Source organism: Pristiophorus japonicus, chromosome 8 (genome assembly GCF_044704955.1).
Source record: "Pristiophorus japonicus isolate sPriJap1 chromosome 8, sPriJap1.hap1, whole genome shotgun sequence".
Lineage (NCBI taxonomy): Eukaryota > Metazoa > Chordata > Chondrichthyes > Pristiophoridae > Pristiophorus > Pristiophorus japonicus.
The window spans coordinates 111,761,878-111,781,358 of NC_091984.1; the positions used below are offsets into that span (position 1 = coordinate 111,761,878).

Below are 19,481 nucleotides of genomic sequence, written 5' to 3' on the forward strand. Positions count from 1 at the left end.
GAAGTCCTGCTACAACTGTACAGGGTACTGGTGAGACCACACCTGGAGTACTGCGTACAGTTTTGGTCTCCGTATTTAAGGAGGGATATATTTGCATTGGAGGCTGTTCAGAGAAGGTTCACTAGATTGATTCCGGAGATGAGGGGGTTGTCTTATGAAGAAAGGTTGGGCAGGTTGGGCCTGTATTCATTGGAGTTTAGAAGAATGAGAGGTGATCTTATTGAAACATATGGGTTGGATTTTCGGCTTTGATGTTTTTGGGGCGGTAATGGCGGCAGGGCAGTAAAGTTTGCGCCCGGGAATAGTTTGTGCCTCAGTAAGTAATATTGGGCCCTGAGTCAGGGGCCACAGCTCTAAGCACCTCTCCTGGGCGCTAGTATGGGAAACTCACAAACTCACAAGCTAAAGAGTCCTCGAGAGGTGCCTGGCATTGGGGGGGGGAACTAAAAACTGCACACCGGCGCAGCTCTTCCGGGCGGTGCAGCTCCGCGCTGCTACAAAACCGGACATGAGGATCGCTGCGGGGCACTGGAGGCTGACCGCCCGGTCAGAACACCTCACCACCGCCACTGCGGGGCAAAAAACGGAGCGGAGAGGAGCTGAAAATGAGGAAGCTTGACAGGGAAGATGCTGAGAGGATGTTTCCCTTCCTGGAGGAATCTAAAACTAGGGGCCATAGTTTCAGAATAAGCGGTTGCCTATTTAAGACGGAGATGAGGAGGAATTTCTTCTCTGAGTGTCGTGAATCTTTGGAATTCTCTACCCCAGAGAACTGTGGAGGCTGGGTCATTGAATATATTCAAGGGTGAGATAGACAGATTCCTGAACTTTGGGAGAGTCAAGTGTTATGGGGAACAGGCAAGAAAGTGGAATTGTGGCCAAGATCAGATTAGCCATGATCTTATTGAATGGCTCGAGGGGCCGTATGGCCTACTCCTGCTCCTATTTCTTATGTTCTTATGATATGAGTATGTGCACATTATCATATTCCTTTTTATATCTATTTTAGCTTTGATTTCAAAGGAATATTGTTACCTGTAAAATTATTAGGAAATAGGCAAATGCTTTTCCATCTATTTATGAACACTCAACATGTGATACATACATTAATGAATTTATTGCTGAGATCCTCTCGGCTTTTTGTCTCCCCAGATGGCAGTGACCTCCCTGTAATTGTTTTGCTCAGATTTTATTTAGCTGCCTTTGTGTCTACCACTGTTCCTTGCTGAATGGCTGTGCTGGTGAGCTATATCCAGGTTCTTGCCTGCACTGATCCCGATCATAGAATCATAGAAGTTTACAGCACGGATGGAGGCTATTTTGACCCATTGTGTCCGCACCGGCCAACAAGAGGCTATCCAGCCTAATCCCACTTTTCAGCTATAGGTCCATAGTCCTGCAGGTTACGGCACTTCAAGTGCACATCCAAGTATTTTTTGAGGGCTAGAATTTCCCTAACCTGTTTTTCCGGTGCCCTCACCCGAGGTGCGTCATTTTTGTCCACCTCCAAGCGCGCCGAAAAAAGATGTCAGTATTCTGGCTGCTCCCCAGCCTCTCTTCGGTCGTGGCGCAGCGTAGCCCAATGGATTGGGGGCGGAGCCAGGTCCCGGCGCTGAAAACAGTGCCGGGACCTCTGCACATGCGCGCTAGAGTCTGCAGTAGCTCCTGGCAGGCTGTTTCTGCAAACGCGCACTGCAGGCTGTGTGGGAGGGACCCGAAGCACGCCGAATCTGTGAGTACGCACTGCAGGCTGTGTGGGAGGGACCCGAAGCACGCCGAATCTGTGAGTACGCACTGCAGGCTGTGTGGGAGGGACCCGAAGCACGCCGAATCTGTGAGTACGCACTGCAGGCTGTGTGGGAGGGGCCTGTAGCACGCCGTCCCTAGCCCTGGCCAAATGGGCTCCCTCATCGGCGGCCTGCTGCGTTCCCTAAGCTGGGACTTCTATTTTTTATTTGTTATTTACTGATTGATTTTGGTGCTTTAGATGCAAGGTTCCTTTTATTTTTTTTATTATTTTTTGATTGCTTATTACTTTGGTCTTGGTGCTTTAGGGGCAGGGTTCCTTCTATTTTATTTGTTAATTAATTGCTTATTACTTTTTGTGCTTTGTTTGGTGCTTGGTGGTGCTTTAAAGGTAGTTACTTGTGCCGATTCCTTAACTGTAAGTAAGGTCTTTCTGTGCGGACAAAAGTGGACACATACGCTGCCCTAAGTTAGTTTAGGACAACTTTTTTCTGGCCAAATTAGCATAAATGGTGTAAGTGGCTGGGAATGCCCCCTTTTGAAAAAAATACTGACCTAACAAAATACCTAACTCACTTACACCATTGCAAATTAAATGGCCATATTTGCAACTAAGATACACCAGAAAAATCAAGTTACACCAAAAAAAAACAGTGATTCTCATGGGGAAATTTCGGCCCTAAATGTGGTGAGGGTTTCTGACTCTACCACCCTTTCAGGCAGTGTGTTCCAAGCCCCCACAACCCTCTGCGTGAAGAAATTTCCACTCAAATCCCCTCTAAACCTTCTACCAATTACTTTAAATTTATGCCTCCTGGTTGTTCACCCCTCTGTTAAGGGAAAAAGGCTCTTTCGATCCACTATATCTAGGTCCCTCATAATTTTATACACCTCAGCCTCCCCTCAGCCTCCTCTGTTCCAAGGAAAACAAACCCAGCCTATCCAATCTGTCCTCATAGCTAAGATTCTCCACTCCCGGCAACATCCTTGTAAATCTCCTCTGCACTCTCTCCAACGCAATCACGTCCTTCCTGTAATGCAGTGACCAGAACTGCACGCAGTACTCCAGCTGTGACCTAACCAATGTTTTATACAGTTCAAGCATAACCCATCTGCTCTTATATTCTATGCTTCGGCTAATAAAGGCAAGCATTCCATATGCCTACTTAACCACCTTAGCCACCTGGCCTGCTACCTTCAGGGATCTGTGGCCATGCACTCCCAGGTCCCTTTGTTCCTCTACACTTCTCAATGTCCTACCATTTAATGTGTATTCCCTTTCCTTGTTGGCGCTTCTCAAATGCATTACCTCACATTTCTCTGGATTAAATTCCATTTGCCATGTTCTGCCCACCTGACCAGTTGACTGATATCTTCCTGCAGTCCGCAGCTTTCTTCTTCATTATCAACCATTTTAGTATCATCTGCAAACTTCTTAATCATATCCCTACATTCAAGTCTAGATCATTGATGTATATCACAAAAAGCAAGGGACCTAGTACTGAGCCCTGTGGAACCCCATTGGAAACATCATTCCAGTCGCAAAATCACCCATCAACCATTACCCTTTGCTTCCTGCCTCTGAGCCAATTTTGGATCCAACTTGTCACTTTGCCCTGGATCCCATGGGCTTTTACGTTTGTGACCAGTCTGCCATGTGGGATCTTATTGAAAGCTTTGTTAAAATCCATATATACTACATTATGCGCGCTGCCCTCATCGACCCTCCTGGTTACCTCCTCGAAAAATTCAATCAAGTTAGTCAGACACGACCTTCCCTTAACAAATCTGTGCTGACTGTCCCTGATTAACCCTTGTCATTCTAAATGTAGATTTATCCTGTCCTTCAGGATTTTTTCCAATAATTTCCCCACAACTGAGGTTAGGCTGACTGGCATGTAATTACTCAGTCTATCCCTTTCTCCCTTTTTAAACAAAGGTACCACATTAGCAGTCCTCCAGTCCTCTGGCACCACACCTGAAGCCAAGGAGGATTGGAAAATGATGGTCAAAGCCTCTGCTATTTACTCTTTTGCTTCGCTTAACAGCCTCGAATACATTTCATCTGGGCCTGGGGACTTATCCACTTTCAAAGCTGCTAAACTCTTAATACCTCCTCTCTCAGTATGCTTATTTCATCAAATATTTCACACTCCTCCTCCTCGATAACAGTGTCTGCATCACCCCTCTCTTTTGTGAAAACAGATGCAAAGTATTCATTAAGAACCATACCCACATCTTCCGCCTCCACACACAGATTACCCTCATGGTCTCTAAAGGGCCCTACTCTTTCTTTAGTTATCCTCTTGCTCTTAATATATTTATAAAACATCTTTGGGTTTTCCTTGATTTTAGTTGCCAAGAATTTTTCAGGCTCTCTCTTTGCTTTCCTCATATCCCTTTTGATCTCACCCCTAGACTTTCTATACTCCGAGAGATTTTGCAGTATTTAGCTCTTGGTATCAGTCATAAGCTTCCCTTTTTTTCTTTATCCTACCTTGTATGTCCCTAGATGATGTGGTTGCTAGGAGCTCGGTGCAATAAGAGCAGCCTGGGAGTCTTGATCTTTGAATGCTTTTTTTCTTCTTCACAAATTTGCCTCTCAGAAAGTGATTCATCTCTGAATGTCTCTTCCCCATTAGTGCTGATTGGCCCAGAATATGTGTGAGCATGTCCAATTTGTGTTTCACTTACCGGCTTCCAGTGAATCCTACAGGGCAGAGACACCTTGTATTCTGCCCATCGGTACAATTTCCCCCATTATAACAGGTCCAATTTTTCTTCTCACCAATGCAGAATCGAACAGATAATCTAGGATATCTATGACAAAAGAAAATTTGATTGCATTAATTCCATCTTAATTACCGATTATGATTATACCTGTACTATCGAAACATTTTGGTGCAGTCACATATTAAGTGTTTTATCTCTTTTATTCCATGTGTTTATCTTCACAGAGGCCAGGAATGTTGGTTTTGGAGAATTCAACATTCTTTTCTCTATCTTTGCAGCAGTAAGCAGCATTAAGCATCCTGAAGTTAGGTACAATACTCGCAGCAGAAAACGTCACATTGGTAACCATGCAGCACTTGCATATGACGGGGGAACATAGCACTCTCACATTTGATTCATGCCAGTTGTACAAGAGATGGATATTGGTTTATTGACTCTTGTATCTATTTGGATTATTTAATGCACGACAGCTCCTCCATTCCCTTTTATATTTTCAAATACCAGCTCCTCAAATCACCAACATAGCTCTGCCATAATAGGGATACATTTGTCCAACTTGCAAGTCATTAAACCTTCCCATCTTCCTGTGCATTGCTTCAAATTCATCCATCCGATTTTCGGATGAGACATTGAACCGAGGCCCCGTCTGCTCTCTCAGGTGGATGTAAAAGATCCCATGGCACTATTTCGAAGAAGAGCAGGGGAGTTATCCCCGGTGTCCTGGCCAATATTTATCCCTCACTCAACATAACAAAACAGATTATCTGGTCATTATCACATTGCTGTTTGTGGGTGCTTGCTGTGCGCAAATTGGCTGCCACGTTTCCCACCTTACAATAGTGACTATGCTCCAAAAGTACTTAATTGGCTGTAATGCACTTTGAGACGTCTGGTGGTCGTGAAAGATGCTTTAGAAATGCAAGACCTTCTATTGCAAGAGGACTGCTGCTCCAATCTCCATTTCTCGTGCTCTTTGGGAAATAAATAAAATCACTTTTCTGCTTTGTATATCTGTCCTCCGTTAACTTACAAACCATTTAAAGTCAAGGGACGTAAGGTAAAGGACTGGAACCTTATCTATATTTTTCACCCAGTTTTAATATTGACTGTTCTCCAATCAAATACAACATGGGCTATATGACATGCCGAATGGCCTCCTTCTATGCTGTATGATTCTATGATATGCAGGGTAAAACACTCTTTGCTATGTTCGATAATGTGCTTTAACCTCCAATAAAATTACAGAACCTCTGTACTGTACCCTTGCAAGATTTCTATTTTTCAAGACAGAGTAAAACTGCCAATTTATGTGAAGCTGGTTTAGAATGAGGCCACTTTTGCACAATGGACTTAAGCCCGTCAGAGGCTGGGTTGAGACTGCTGAAATTCATTTTACATAGGACCTTTAACAGCTATAAAACAAAAAGAGAAGGCCGTTGTTCCATCTGTTTGGGTTAGATTTGAATCCAATGCTTGAAAGTGAAAGGTGGTTTGGTAATTCACTGTGCCACCCAGTGCTAAGATATGCTTGTATGCATAGCTTAAAAAATAGCGTAAGATTTATTTTCTTAAAATGGATTCTGCATTTCAAAAGATTTGAAAGATTAAGTTGATTTCATGTAGAGCATTTTCTGAGAAGTACTTTGATGCAATGTACCTGACCAGACTTTATTAAAAAGAACTTTTCACCGGTCACAAGGTTTTACTGACTAAGCGTTACTGAAGCTACTTTATAAACCATCTCCATCGCATGAATTATTAAACTGTAGTACAGGAAATACATTACAAATTCAATTTTAAAAAGAACTCAGAACTTGTTAAACATTACAGGAGAGTTTATTATTGGTGGAAAAGTTTTGACAATCTCTCGAATAAACTAACAAATGTTTAGCTAAAGCCAAGTCAATGATGTTGGTGAACTTTCTGTGGTTTGGGATGAAAAGATAGTGAAGATGTAAACTCAATGCAATTGGCCAAATGTTATAGATATGTCATGTTGCTTTCAACACCAAGTTGTGAGAATGCTTGTGAGGGGGGAACAAAAGAGTCTTTTTCATTATAAAAGAGAGAGAATTGTCAAAAGTGATGAAATATCACATGGGTTTGGAAATGGAAACTGTAGACGCGCACAGCAGCTGGTTATGTAAGGACACTCCATTAACTCATAAAGAATGTTGATCTGGCGGGGGTGGCGTTCAGGGCACTGCCCAAGCATGGACCCTTAAGGTTGTCCGCACATCCACCAAGAGGCCTCTTCTCACTCGGTGCACTAGCCTCCAATGATGCCCCAACGTTGCTTCTGCTAGGTCATGGTCATGGGGATTCCCATGGAGTCCCCTGCCCCCGGCCATGCCCCAGCCCTGCTTCTGCTCCCTCCCTCTTTGATTCACTGGCCTTGTAAGAGGCGGCTGAAGGCAGATTGGGAATTCAATTGAAGGCTGACATTTGGCGTATCTTGGTTCCCGACATTGGTTTTCTGACTCTACCACAACACATTCCCGGCAGTGCTATGGTAGAGGTGCGTCAGAAAGCCACAGAATTTCAATCCCACTGTGTTAAAATGCTGTAATTATAGTCAGTCATTAGCAGTTGTTCAGGTAGGAATGTGTTGTACAACTACAGGTATTAGATGTGTGAATCTAATCTGTTAAAACATAGCCCATTATTTCCTGGGGTTGATGTAGGCATGTGACAACCGGTTTAGCAGCTACCTTGCTATTTGTGCATGATTTGCAATCTTGATAAAGTTGGCAGCTAAGAGATTTTACGTCAAAGGAATTAAAGGTGTAAAGCACAAGAATCTATCAATGATCAGCTGGCAGAAGTGATCAATATATGCTGGGATGCAGTGAACTCTTTTGAGTACAGGGGGGCTCTTGTATTCCATGCCTCTTCCTGAAAGAGGTTATAGGGTTCAAACTAGGCAGCTAGGCAGATAGAAATGAGCAGGTTACTTGCCCGCTCGGCATTTTCCCACTGATATTAAGCTGCAGGGTTTTGCACGCGAATGAGGCACCCACCTAAAGCAGGTGAGAGCCTCGTGAACTTGCAGATCAGGGTCCTATTCTGTCTGCAGGACCCCAATGGCATTTCAAGCGGGGCCTGAGTGGAGAAGCCACTGTGGTTTTCTCACCATAGTGAAGCAGAGGACAAAGGACAAAAATGCCCTCCAGGTAAGTCACAAATGTTCATTGTGGGGCCAAGAGGGGCAGAAGCACTCCTCCAGGCCCCACAAGGAAAGTCGCAGCTTCCCTTTTCCCAGATTCCTGCTTTTCCTCCCACGAGACTCTCCTGCAACCCCCTACTCTGCCTCTTACCTGGAAGCAAGCTGAGTGCGGTCCAATCTTCCCTTGCCAACAGCCGCTCTGTGCCCTCTTCACCCCTCTTTCGGGTGGGAAATTGACCGGCAAAATTTAAATGAGACCCCGTGGTAAAAATCACCGTGGCCTCCTGCTGAATCTGTTGGGCAAGAAATTAACTCACTGGGATTGTTTACCTGCTCTGAGTTAAAATCCACCCCATATTCTATTACTGAGGGATAATTAAAGGTTTACCTGCTCTATACCAAAAAAAAGCAGTAAGGAAAGCTGAAAGCAGTATTTGCTGTACTATTTTGCTTCATCTAAAGGACATCTGATGCTTGAAAAGGGTAAATCAACAATAAACATGACCTAATATTGGGAGGGGAGTGGGACTAGCTGGATTGCTCTTCAAGGGAGCCGGCGCTTACTTGATGGGCTGAATGGCCTCCTTCTGTGCTGTACTAGAGTATGGGCCTTACACTAAATATTCGTAAGATAAAGGTCCTCTACTAACCTGTCCCGCCACACAGTACTGCCCCCGATTATCAAGATCCATGACAAGGCCTTGGACAATGTGATCCATTTTCCATATCTCGGGAGCCTACTGTCAACAAGGGCAGACGTCGATGATGAAGTCCAACACCGCCTTCAGAGTGCCAGTGCAGCCTTTTGTCACCTGAGAAAAAGAACGTTTGAAGACCAGGACCTTAAACCCGGCACCAAGCTCATGGTCTACAGAGCAGTAGTGATTCCCGTCCTCCTATATGCTTCAGAGACATGGACTATAATACAGCAGGCACCTCAAAGCACTGGCGAAGTACCACCAACGCTGCCTCCGCAAAATCCTGCAAATCCATTGGCAGGATAGTTGCACCAATGTCCATGTTCTCGCTCAGGCCAACATCCCCAGCATCGAAGCATTGACCATGCTCAATCAGCTCCGATGGACAGGCCACATCATCCGCATGCCCGATACGAGACTCCCAAAACAAGTGCTCTACTCAGAGCTCCGACACGGTAAGCGAGCCCCAGGTTTGCAGAGGAAACGTTTCAAGGACACCCTCAAAGCCTCCTTGAAAAAGTGCAACATCCCCACCGACACCTGGGAATCCCTGGCCCAAGACTGCTCAAAGTGGAGGAGAAGCATCCGGAAAGGCACCGAACACCTCGAGTCTCTTTGCCCGGAGCAAGCGGAAACCAAGTGCAAACAGCACCCCAAGCACCCCACCCACCCCTTCAACCACCATCTGCCCCACCTGTGACAGAGACTGTAGGTCCCGCTTTGGACTCATCAGTCACCTGAGAACTCATATTGGTCTGGAAGCAAGTCATCCTCGACTCCGGGGGACTGCCTAAGAAGAAGGATTCTATGATTTTTGTAAATCGTCTAAATTTGTTTTTGAAAAAGTGAATCTAGCGTTTGATATTTTCCACTGTCCAGTTTGATGACCGATGCAATGGGAGACCAACATAAGTTCCACCGTTCGGTATTACTGCCCCTTAGGATCATTATTAGCTTTGGGCTTTGATAACTCAGTATGACACAACGTGAAAGACACAGGTTTCAAGTTGTGGTCTAGTTATGGAAACTATTGCCAGGCTGTTAACACAAGAAAACAGTTTTAGAAAAAAGGCCTGAATCGTAATACAGGTATTGATGAAATATCTGAGACCAAACTAATTGGAGACTAATCTACTGCAAAAGAATAGCAGAATTCTGAATAGCATCCTATAACAATGTTACAGTATAATTATTTTTTCTCTCCCCGGCCTTACTAATAATTCAAAATCAATTTTTTTTAAATGCGAGTTAAAAACAAGAGGTAATTTTCTAAAACAGATCACAAATATTTCCTGTACATATCAGTGAAAATTCTTTTGAGTTTTTTTTAAACGAGTCAAATCTGTAATATTTTTATAGCAACAATTAAGATTATTTAATGATTTCCTATCTAATCGATTATCAACAGCCAGTCAACTTATTACCAAATAAAGAATTAGAACCAAACAGTTAAAGAGCAGCGTTTTGAAATATGGTTGCAGCCCAAATGACCATTTCTTGATGCATGAAAGGAGTCGCTGTCCTGAAACAGGCAGAATTGCTGCCAAGGACACAGTGAGGTCGGACTGTGTGGATCCCAATTATTTTCACGTTCTCTTTTACTCTGAGTAAAAGAGAATTGACTGCAGATATCAGTGCGAGATCTTTCGGTATCTGTTCAACAGAAAGCCCATTATTTACTTGGCCCAGCTCCAAGAGCAATTTTCCTGCTCAGGAGAAGGCAAGTATGAGCATGACACCCTCCCACCAGTTAAACCATAAATATCTTGAGAGCACAGGGTGGGGCGGGGGCGGCTGTGTGGGTGTGGAGTGGGGGGGGAGGGGCGTGTTGGCGCTTCTGCTCTTTCTAAACAATTACATCAACTCTGGGCAGGTTCAAAAAGTTGTTAAGCCTGGTTTGATGCTCATCCAAAAGTCTGCTGCCCGTATACTGACGCATCGAGTTCAGTTCACCCATCACTCCTGTGCTCACTGACCTACATTGGCTCCTGGTCCACCAACAGCACGATTTTTTAATTCTTACCCATGTTATCAAATCCCTCCATTGCCTAGCCACTCCCTATCTCTGTAATCTCCTCCAGCCGTATGGCAGGTTGAGATCTCTGCGTTCATCCGGCTCTGGCATATTGTGCATTCCCTACCTCCTTCGTCCCACCATTGGTGGCCGTGCCATCAGCAGCCTAGGTCCTAAGCTTTGGAATTCCCTCCCTAAATTTCTCCGCCTCACCACCTCTATCTCTTCCTATAAGATAGAAACATAGAAAATAGGTGCAGGAGTAGGCCATTCGGCCCTTTGAGCCTGCACCACCATAAGATCATGGCTGATCATTCACCTCCTGCTTTCTCTCCTTACCCCTTGATCCCTTTGGCCGTAAGGGTCATATCTAACTCCCTCTTGAATATATCCAATGAACTGGCATCAAGAACTCTCTGCGGTAGGGAATTCCACAGGTTAACAACTCTCTGAATGAAGAAGTTTCTCCTCACCTGACTCCTAAATGGCCTACCCCTTATCCTTAGACTGTGTCCCCTGGTTCTTGACTTCCCCAACATCGGGAACATTCTTCCTGTATCTAACCTGTCCCGTCAGAATTTTATATGTTTTATGAGATCCCCTCTAAACTCCAGTGAATACAGACCCAGTCAATCCAGTCTCTCCTCATATGTCAGTCCTGCCATCCCGGGAATCAGTCTGGTGAACCTTTGCTGCACTCCCTCAATAGCAAGAATGTCCTTCCTCAGATTAGGAGACCAAAACTGAACACAATATTCCAGGTGAGGCCTCACCAAGGTCCTGTACAACTGCAGTTAGACCACCCTGCTCCTATACTCAAATCTCTTGCTATGAAGGCCAATATACCATTTGCCTACTTCACCACCTGCTGTACCTGCATGCCAACTTTCAATGACTGATGTACCATGACACCTAGGTCTCGTTGCACCTCCCATTTTCCTAATCTGCCGCCATTCAGATAATATTCTGCCTTCGTGTTTTTGCCCCCAAAGTGGATAACCTCACATTTATCCACAATATACTGCATCTGCCATGCAGTTGCCCACTCACCTAACCTGTCCAAGTCACCCTGCAGCCTCTCAGCATCCTCCTCACAGCTCACACCGCAACCCAGTTTAGTGTCATCTGCAAACTTGGAGATATTACACTCAATTCCTTCATCTAAAATCATTAATGTATATTGTAAATAGCTGGGGTCCCAGCACTGAGCCCTGCGGCATCCCACTAGTCACTGCCTGCAATTCTGAAAAGGACCCGTTTATCCCAACTCTCTGCTTCCTGTCTGCCAACCAGTTCTCTATCCACATCAGTACATTACCCCCAATACCATGTGCTTTAATTTTGCACACCAACCTCCTGTGTGGGACCTTGTCAAAAGCCTTTTGAAAGTCCAAATACACTGGTTCTCCCTTGTCCACTCTACTAGTTACATCCTCAAAAAATTCTAGACGATTTGTCAAGCATGATTTCCCTTTTATAAATCCATGCTGACTTGGACCGATCCTGTCATGCTTTCCAAATGCGCTGCTATTTCATCCTTAATAATTGATTCCAACATTTTCCCCACTACGGATATCAGGCTAACCGGTCTATAATTCCCTGTTTGCTCTCTCCCTCCTTTTTTAAAAAGTGGGGTTACATTAACTACCCACCAGCCCATAGGAACTGATCCAGAGTCGATAGACTGTTGGAAAATTATCACCAATGCATCCTTAAAAGATGCTCCTTAAGACCTTCCTCTTTAACTAAGCTTTTGATTACCTGTCCAAATAAGTCCTTCTTTGTCTGATTACACTGGTGTGAAGCACCTTGGGATGTTTTACTATGTTAAAGGCGCGATATAAATGCAAGTTGTTGATGCTGCACTGAAGTTATATTCCATGTAGTATCAAATCACAACAGTATGAAACTCTCTCTTCCCAGGAGTCTCACATCACTGGACTCCAGAATCTGGTTAGTGTCTCGGGCATTGCTAGATTTGCAGTATAATCTCCTTCAATTCTATTTCTGTGCTCTTATTTTCTAGCTCAAATGTCTTCAGTGCACATTGTCCTGCTGTTTGCCAAAAATAAGCCATCTACTTAACACAATTTCAGATTACCACATATTGCCAATATTATTTCAATATTATCTTGAGAGTACTTTGCTAATTAATAAGAAGATAAGAACATAAGAATTAGGAACAGGAGTAGGCCATCTAGCCCCTCGAGCCTGCTCCGCCATTCAATAAGATCATGGCTGATCTGGCCGTGGACTCAGCTCCACTTACCCGCCCTCTCCCCGTAACCCTTAATTCCCTTATTGGTTAAAAATCTATCTATCTGTGACTTGAATACATTCAATGAGCTAGCCTCAACTGCTTCCTTGGGCAGAGAATTCCACAGATTCACAACCCTCTGGGATAAGAAATTCCATCTTAACTCGGTTTTAAATTGTCTACCCCGTATTTTGAGACTGTGCCCCCTAGTTCGAGCCTCCCCTACCAGTGGAAACAACCTCTCTGCCTCTATCTTGTCTATCCCTTTCATTATTTTAAATGTTTATATAAGATCACCCCTCATCCTTCTGAACTCCAACGAGTAAAGACCCAGTCTACTCAATCTATCATCATAAGGTAACCCCCTCATCTCCGGAATCAGCCTAGTGAATCGTCTCTGTACCCCCTCCAAAGCCAGTATATCCTTCCTTAAGTAAGGTGACCAAAACTGCTCGCAGTACTCCAGGTGCGGCCTTACCAATACCCTATACAGTTGCAGCAGGACCTCCCTGCTTTTGTACTCCATCCCTCTCGCAATGAAGGCCAACATTCCATTCGCCTTCCTGATTACCTGCTGCACCTACAAACTAACTTTTTGGGATTCATGCACAAGGACCCCCAGGTCCCTCTGCATCTCAGCATGTTGTAATTTCTCCCCATTCAAATAATATTCCCTTTTACTGTTTTTTTTCCCAAGGTGGATGACCTCACACTTGTATTCCATCTGTCAAACCTTCGCCCTTTCGCTTAACCTATCTAAATCTCTTTGCAGCCTCTCTGTGTCCTATACGCAACCCGCTTTCCCAATAATCTTTGTGTCATCTGCAAATTTTGTTACACTACACTCTGTCCCCTCTTCCAGGTCATCTATGTACCGTATATACTCGCGTATCCTGCGATCTCGCGTATCATGCGACCCCTAAATTTTCGTCCCCAAAACATGATTTTACCATATATCTCATGTATCATGCGAGTCACTTTTTTGAGATCGAATACAGACCTTAACATGAAACATCGAGTGGATTCTGCTGTGAAAGCTGTTCGCGAATCGAACACCGATACAGCAATCGTTCCAGCTGGCTTGACTAGCGTCGTTCAGCCACAGCCTCTACTGTGTTTGGGAGTTGTGGGTGGCGGAGGTCGGGTCGCCGGGGGGGTGGGGGGGGGGGGTGAAGAGGAGGTCGGGTTGGGTCACCGGGGGGAAGCGGAGGTCGGGTTGCCGGGTGGGGGGGGAGTTGGGGGAGCGGAGATCGGGTCGCCGGGGGGGTGGGGGGGGGTGAAGAGGAGGTCGGGTTGGGTCACCGGGGGGAAGCGGAGGTCGGGTTGCCGGGTGGGGGGGGGAGTTGGGGGAGCGGAGGTCGGGTCGCCGGGGGGGTGGGGGGGGGGTGAAGAGGAGGTCGGGTTGGGTCACCGGGGGGAAGCGGAGGTCGGGTTGCCGGGTGGGGGGGGAGTTGGGGGAGCGGAGGTTGGGTCGCCGGGGTAGGGAGAGCGGGGGTCAGGTCGGATACAGTCCGGTCTCTTTCCTCCCCCCCCCCCGACCTTCGCGACTCTCTCTCCCCCCCCGACCTCCGCGACTCTCTCTCATCCCCCCCCGATACAGTACAAGCGACAATAGAGGCTGCAATCCAGCCCAGGAGATACCTGCCGAGATTCAGCGTGGATACGGTCTGCTTAACAGACTAACAGCCTAATCTTGGCCAGCACTTCACACCCGCAAATTTTGTATCTCGCGTATCATGCGACCCCCAAATTTAGGTTACAATTTAGGTCTTCAAAAGTCGCATGATACGCGAGTATATACGGTATATTGTAAACAGTTGTGGTCCCAGCACCGATCCCTGTGGCACACCACTAACCATCGATTTCCAACCCGAAAAGGACCCATTTATCCCGACTCTCTGCTTTCTGTTCGCCAGCCAATTCTCTATCCATGCTAATACATTTCCTCTGACTCCACGTACCTCTATCTTCTGCAGTAACATTTTGTGAGGCACCTTATCGAATGCCTTTTGGAAATCTAAATACACCAAATCCATCAGCACACCTCTATCCACCATGCTCATTATATCCTCAAAGAATTCTAGTAAATTAGTTAAACATGATTTCCCCTTCATGAATCCATGCTGCGTCTGCTTGACTGCACTATTCCTATCTAGATGTCCCGCAATTAAGATGTAACACTTATCTTTTGTATAAAGCATGCTAAAACAATGGTACAGTTATGGATAAAACTTGAAATATCATCATCACTATCAGTAGTCCTTGCCTGAAGCAAAGTGGGTGGAAGCACTGTGCGTGCTTAATGTCTTTTGTTTTACCCCACTAGTTTGCAGTGGATCATCCCTGCAATCAGCCAGTAGTACTGCACAGGTACAATTGTGCGCATAGACTCAAACATCTTGCAAGAAGGACAAGAGTCAGAGTGAGTACAGTGCCTTGGTGAATCCTGAAATTGATATCTGGGATTAATCATCAATTAGAGAACAAATATAGCAATTTGAGACGAAACTAGATAGTCATGAACACAACAAAAGTTTATGTATTGGTTACTTATAGTATTGCATTTGACTTGGTATATAACTGTGCTGCAAAGTAAGAACATAAGAACATAAGAATTAGGAACAGGAGTAGGCCATCTAGCCCCTCGAACCTGCTCCGCCATTCAACAAGATCATGGCTGATCTGGCCGTGGACTCAGCTCCACATACCCGGCGGCTCCCCATAACCCTTAATTCCCTTATTGGTTAAAAATCTATCTATCTGTGATTTGAATACATTCAATGAGCTAGCCTCAACTGTTTCCTTGGGCAGAGAATTCCACAGATTCACAACCCTCTATGAGAAGAAATTCCTTCTCAACTCGGTTTTAAGTTGGCTCCCCCGTATTTTGAGGCTTGCCTCCTAGTTCTAGTCTCCCCGACCAGTGGAAACAATCTCTCTGCCTCTATCTTGTCTATCCCTTTCATTATTTTAAATGTTTCTATAAGATCACCCCTCATCCTTCTGAACTCCAATGAGTAAAGACCCAGTCTACTCAATCTATCATCATAAGGTAACCCCCTCATCTCCGGAATCAGCCTCGTGAATCGTCTCTGTACCCCCTCCAAAGCCAGTATATCCTTCCTTAAGTAAGATGACCAAAACTGCACGCAGTACTCCAGGTGCGGCCTCACCAATACCCTGTACAGTTGCAGCAGGACCTCCCTGCTTTTGTACTCCATCCCTCTCGCAATGAAGGCCAACATTCCATTCACCTTCCTGATTACCTGCTGCACCTGCAAACTAACTTTTTGGGATTCACGCACTAGGACCCCCAGGTAAGAGCAGGTTAACTTCACCAGTTTTAATTCTATGTTTATAATTCATTTCTACTTACTCACAAAATCTTCCAGTGAAGTTATAAGGACAACGACATGAGTAACTGTCTATGGCATCAATGCATGTAGCTCCATTTGCACACTTGTGCTTTCGACAGTTGTCTATGTTCACTTCGCAATTAGTGCCCATGAAGCCAGGTTTACATATACATTTGTATGCTGAGACTTTGTCAGTGCAGTTGCCATGAATGCAAGGACTTGACTGACACTCATTGATGTTGACTTCACAATTCAGGCCTGTCCAGCCTGAAGGACAACTACATTGATAGTAACTAACCATGTCCTCACAGTTCGCATTGTTTTTACAGGGATTGGATGCACACATGTTCTTCATCGGGCAGCCCAGTAAAATGGAATTGGAGGATGTTTTGATAAATTGATCTCGTTGAGGCTTGATAATGTGCATGTTGTCATTTGCAAAGTATGGTAAAGAGATGCCACCAAGTTTCAATGTGTTCAGGCATCCTGCGAGGCTGGCTCCTTTTTCAGGACCTCCACTCCCTAGATAAATGTCTGTTCCTTCCAACAGAAAGTTCAGGTTCCCACTAGCAACGGCACTGGTCACAGTCTCTTCTTTCTTGTCTATCTCCATCTGCCACCTGGAATACTGAAGTAAGGGATCTATCATGTAAAAAGTGATGTCATGCCAGAGACCATCGCTTATTGCTGTTGAGCTGAGTACGCTCAGGTTGGCCAGGCTGTTTCCACTTTGTAGCATAAATATCAAATGGCACTTCTGGATACCAACTGTGATAAAGTCTTGCTCCTTTTCAGCATGGAGTATGACAGCATTCGAGTCCCTCGTTCGAAAGCTAAATGTAATGTTGGTGAGCTCTCGCTTGATCTTGCCATTTCCTCTGAAAGTCAGGTCACTTTTCGTTCCTTTAAAAGTTGCATTAATGAGGCCTGTATTTAAAACAAGAGGAAGCAATGTGAATGTCTCACCTTTGTTTCAAACTCTGCATGATCAAGACTTGAATCCACGTGTGTTGCAGGTCAGTGATAACATTGATAACAGCCAAGAATCAAATCAAATTGTTTCAAAAAGTGAAGACTTTCATTAATTTGGTTTAAATTTTATCAAGTATAATAATTAGTACTTCTGATTTTCACACTGCAATTCATTTTGTAAATCCCAGAATTGGAGGAGGCATTTTTGTCATTCTAATAAGCAACTGGTAAAGACTGAACCTAACTCGTGAGGAATATGCATATATCAAAATATGTGCGTGCAGGAGTATTCAATGCTCAGAAAAGTCATTTAGACTAATGGTAACATGAATAGATTAAACTATTTCACTAACCAATGATATAATGTGGAAACGATAGCCCCGATTTTAACTCGGACTGGGAGTATAACAGTCGGGGTCTGAGGTGGGCGACAAAGTGTCCCGATCTTGGCAGCATGAGGCTCGGGTGATTTTAATGCCCGGTTCTCAACTGCATGGAACCCGTCAATCTCCTTCTCGAAACCAATGGGAATCGGCGGGTGGGAACGGAATGTCGGGAAGCTGGAGGCTGCTACCAGGGAGAATGGTCCCCGGCACTCGGCTAAATCATCGGGAGGCGATTAGAACATAAGAATTAGGAGCAGAAATAGGCCATTCGGCCCCTCGAACCTGCTCCACCATTCAATGAGATCATGGCTGATCTACCTCAACTCCACTTTCTTGCACTATCCCCACATCTCTTGATTCCCTTAATATCCAAAAATCTATCGATCTCTGTCCTGAATATACTCAAAGACTCAGCCTGCACAGCCTTCTGGGATAGAGAATTCCAAAGATTCACCACCCTCTGAGTGAAGAAGTTTCTCCTCACCTCAGTCCCTTATTCTGAGACTGTGACCCCTGGTTCTAGATTCCTCAGCCAGAGGAAATATCCTCCCTGCATCTACCCTGTCTAGCCCTGTAAGAATTTTGTATGTTTCAATGGGTTAGAATTTCCTAACAGCCCGCCAGCGCCCGACTGCCACCCAAAAGACCGTTAAGATTTCCGAACCTCCGAACCTCAAAGAAGGCAGCGCGCTCCACAGTGCGGGAAGAGAAGGCCTCCCCACCGGAATCGCAGGCACTTCCAGGACCACCAGGTAAATTCATGAAAATTCTCCGATCGGAGGCATTTGTTCGAAAGAAGCCTCCGACCGGAATTTCAGGGAATTTTCCCCAAAAAAATCACAAAGAAAAATCACAAAAACATTCTCAAGACCCTTTTAACCTAAATCACCATAACAGAATTTTAAAATAATGAGTTAAAAAACCAATTACTAACCTTTTTCTTGTCGAGCTACTCACCTACCACCCAGCGTTCTCGTGGGCGTTTTTTTTATACTCAATTATGGGTCACCGCTGAGCCAAATATCGTGCCAGGGCGATCTGAGGACAGTGCACGCCGGCAGTCCATTCCCCAGCGATACCTTGAAACCGCCGGTGTAACTCAGGTAGGGAATTTCTCTGTCACCTGGTTATAGCCCACAATGGCCAATACCGCCCAGAAACTGGGCGGTAAGCCAATGGAAATTCTCGCCCAATGAGATCACCTCTCATTCTTCTAAACTCTAGAGAATATAGACCGAGTCTACTCAATCTCTCCTCGTAGGACAATCCCCCCATCCCAGCAATCAGTCTGGTGAACCTTCATTGCACTTGCTCAATGGCAAGTATATCCTTCCTTAGGTAAGGAGACCAAAACTGTACACAATACATAGAAACATAGAAACATAGAAAATAGGTGCAGGAGTAGGCCATTCAGCTCTTCGAGCCTGCACAGCCATTCAATGAGTTCATGGCTGAACATGCAACCTCAGTACCCCATTCCTGCTTTCTCGCCATACCCTCCAGGTGCCGTCTCAGCAGGGCTCTATATAATTGTAGTAAGGTGTTTTTACTCTTGTACTCAAATCCTGTTTTCTTAACTGTTTGCTGTACCTGCATGTTAACTTTCACTGATTCATGTACAAGAACACCCAGGTCCCTCTGAACACCTCAATTTCCCAATCTATCACTATTTAAAAAATATTCTGTTTTTCTATTGTCCCTACCAAATTGGATAACTTCACATTTCTCCACATTATATTCCATTTGCCATGTTTTTGCCCACTCACTTAGCCTGTCTATATCCCCCTGAAGTTTCTTTGCATCCTCCTCACAACTTACATTCCCACCTAACTTTGTATCATCAGCAAACTTGGATATATTACATTTGGTCCCCTCATCTAAATCATTGATATAGATTGTGAATAGCTGGGGCCCAAGCACCGATCCTTGCGGTACCCACTAGTTACAGCCTGCCAACCAGAAAATGATCCATTTATTTCTACCCTCTGTTTTCTGTCCATTAACCAATCCTCAATCCATGCTAGTATATTACCCCTAATCCCATGAGCCCTACTTTTGTTCCATAACCTTTTGTGTGGCACTTTATCGAATGCCTTCTGAAAATCCAAATACACCACATCCACTAGTCCCCCTTTATCTATTCTACTAGTTCC

At 44.8% G+C, this 19,481-nt stretch overlaps 1 protein-coding gene across 1 annotated transcript in view; it reads right to left on the bottom strand.

Moving 5' to 3' along the window:
• The window catches only part of crb1 (crumbs cell polarity complex component 1), a 144,058-nt gene that overhangs the window by 28,461 nt on the left and 96,116 nt on the right, over positions 1 to 19,481 (bottom strand). The window contains exons 9-10 of the mRNA XM_070888256.1: positions 15,991 to 16,897; positions 4,441 to 4,566 (exon numbers count right to left, since the gene is read on the bottom strand). Of these exons, the coding sequence (XP_070744357.1) occupies positions 4,441 to 4,566; positions 15,991 to 16,897 (1,033 nt within the window). The remainder of the gene's footprint in view (positions 1 to 4,440; positions 4,567 to 15,990; positions 16,898 to 19,481) is intronic.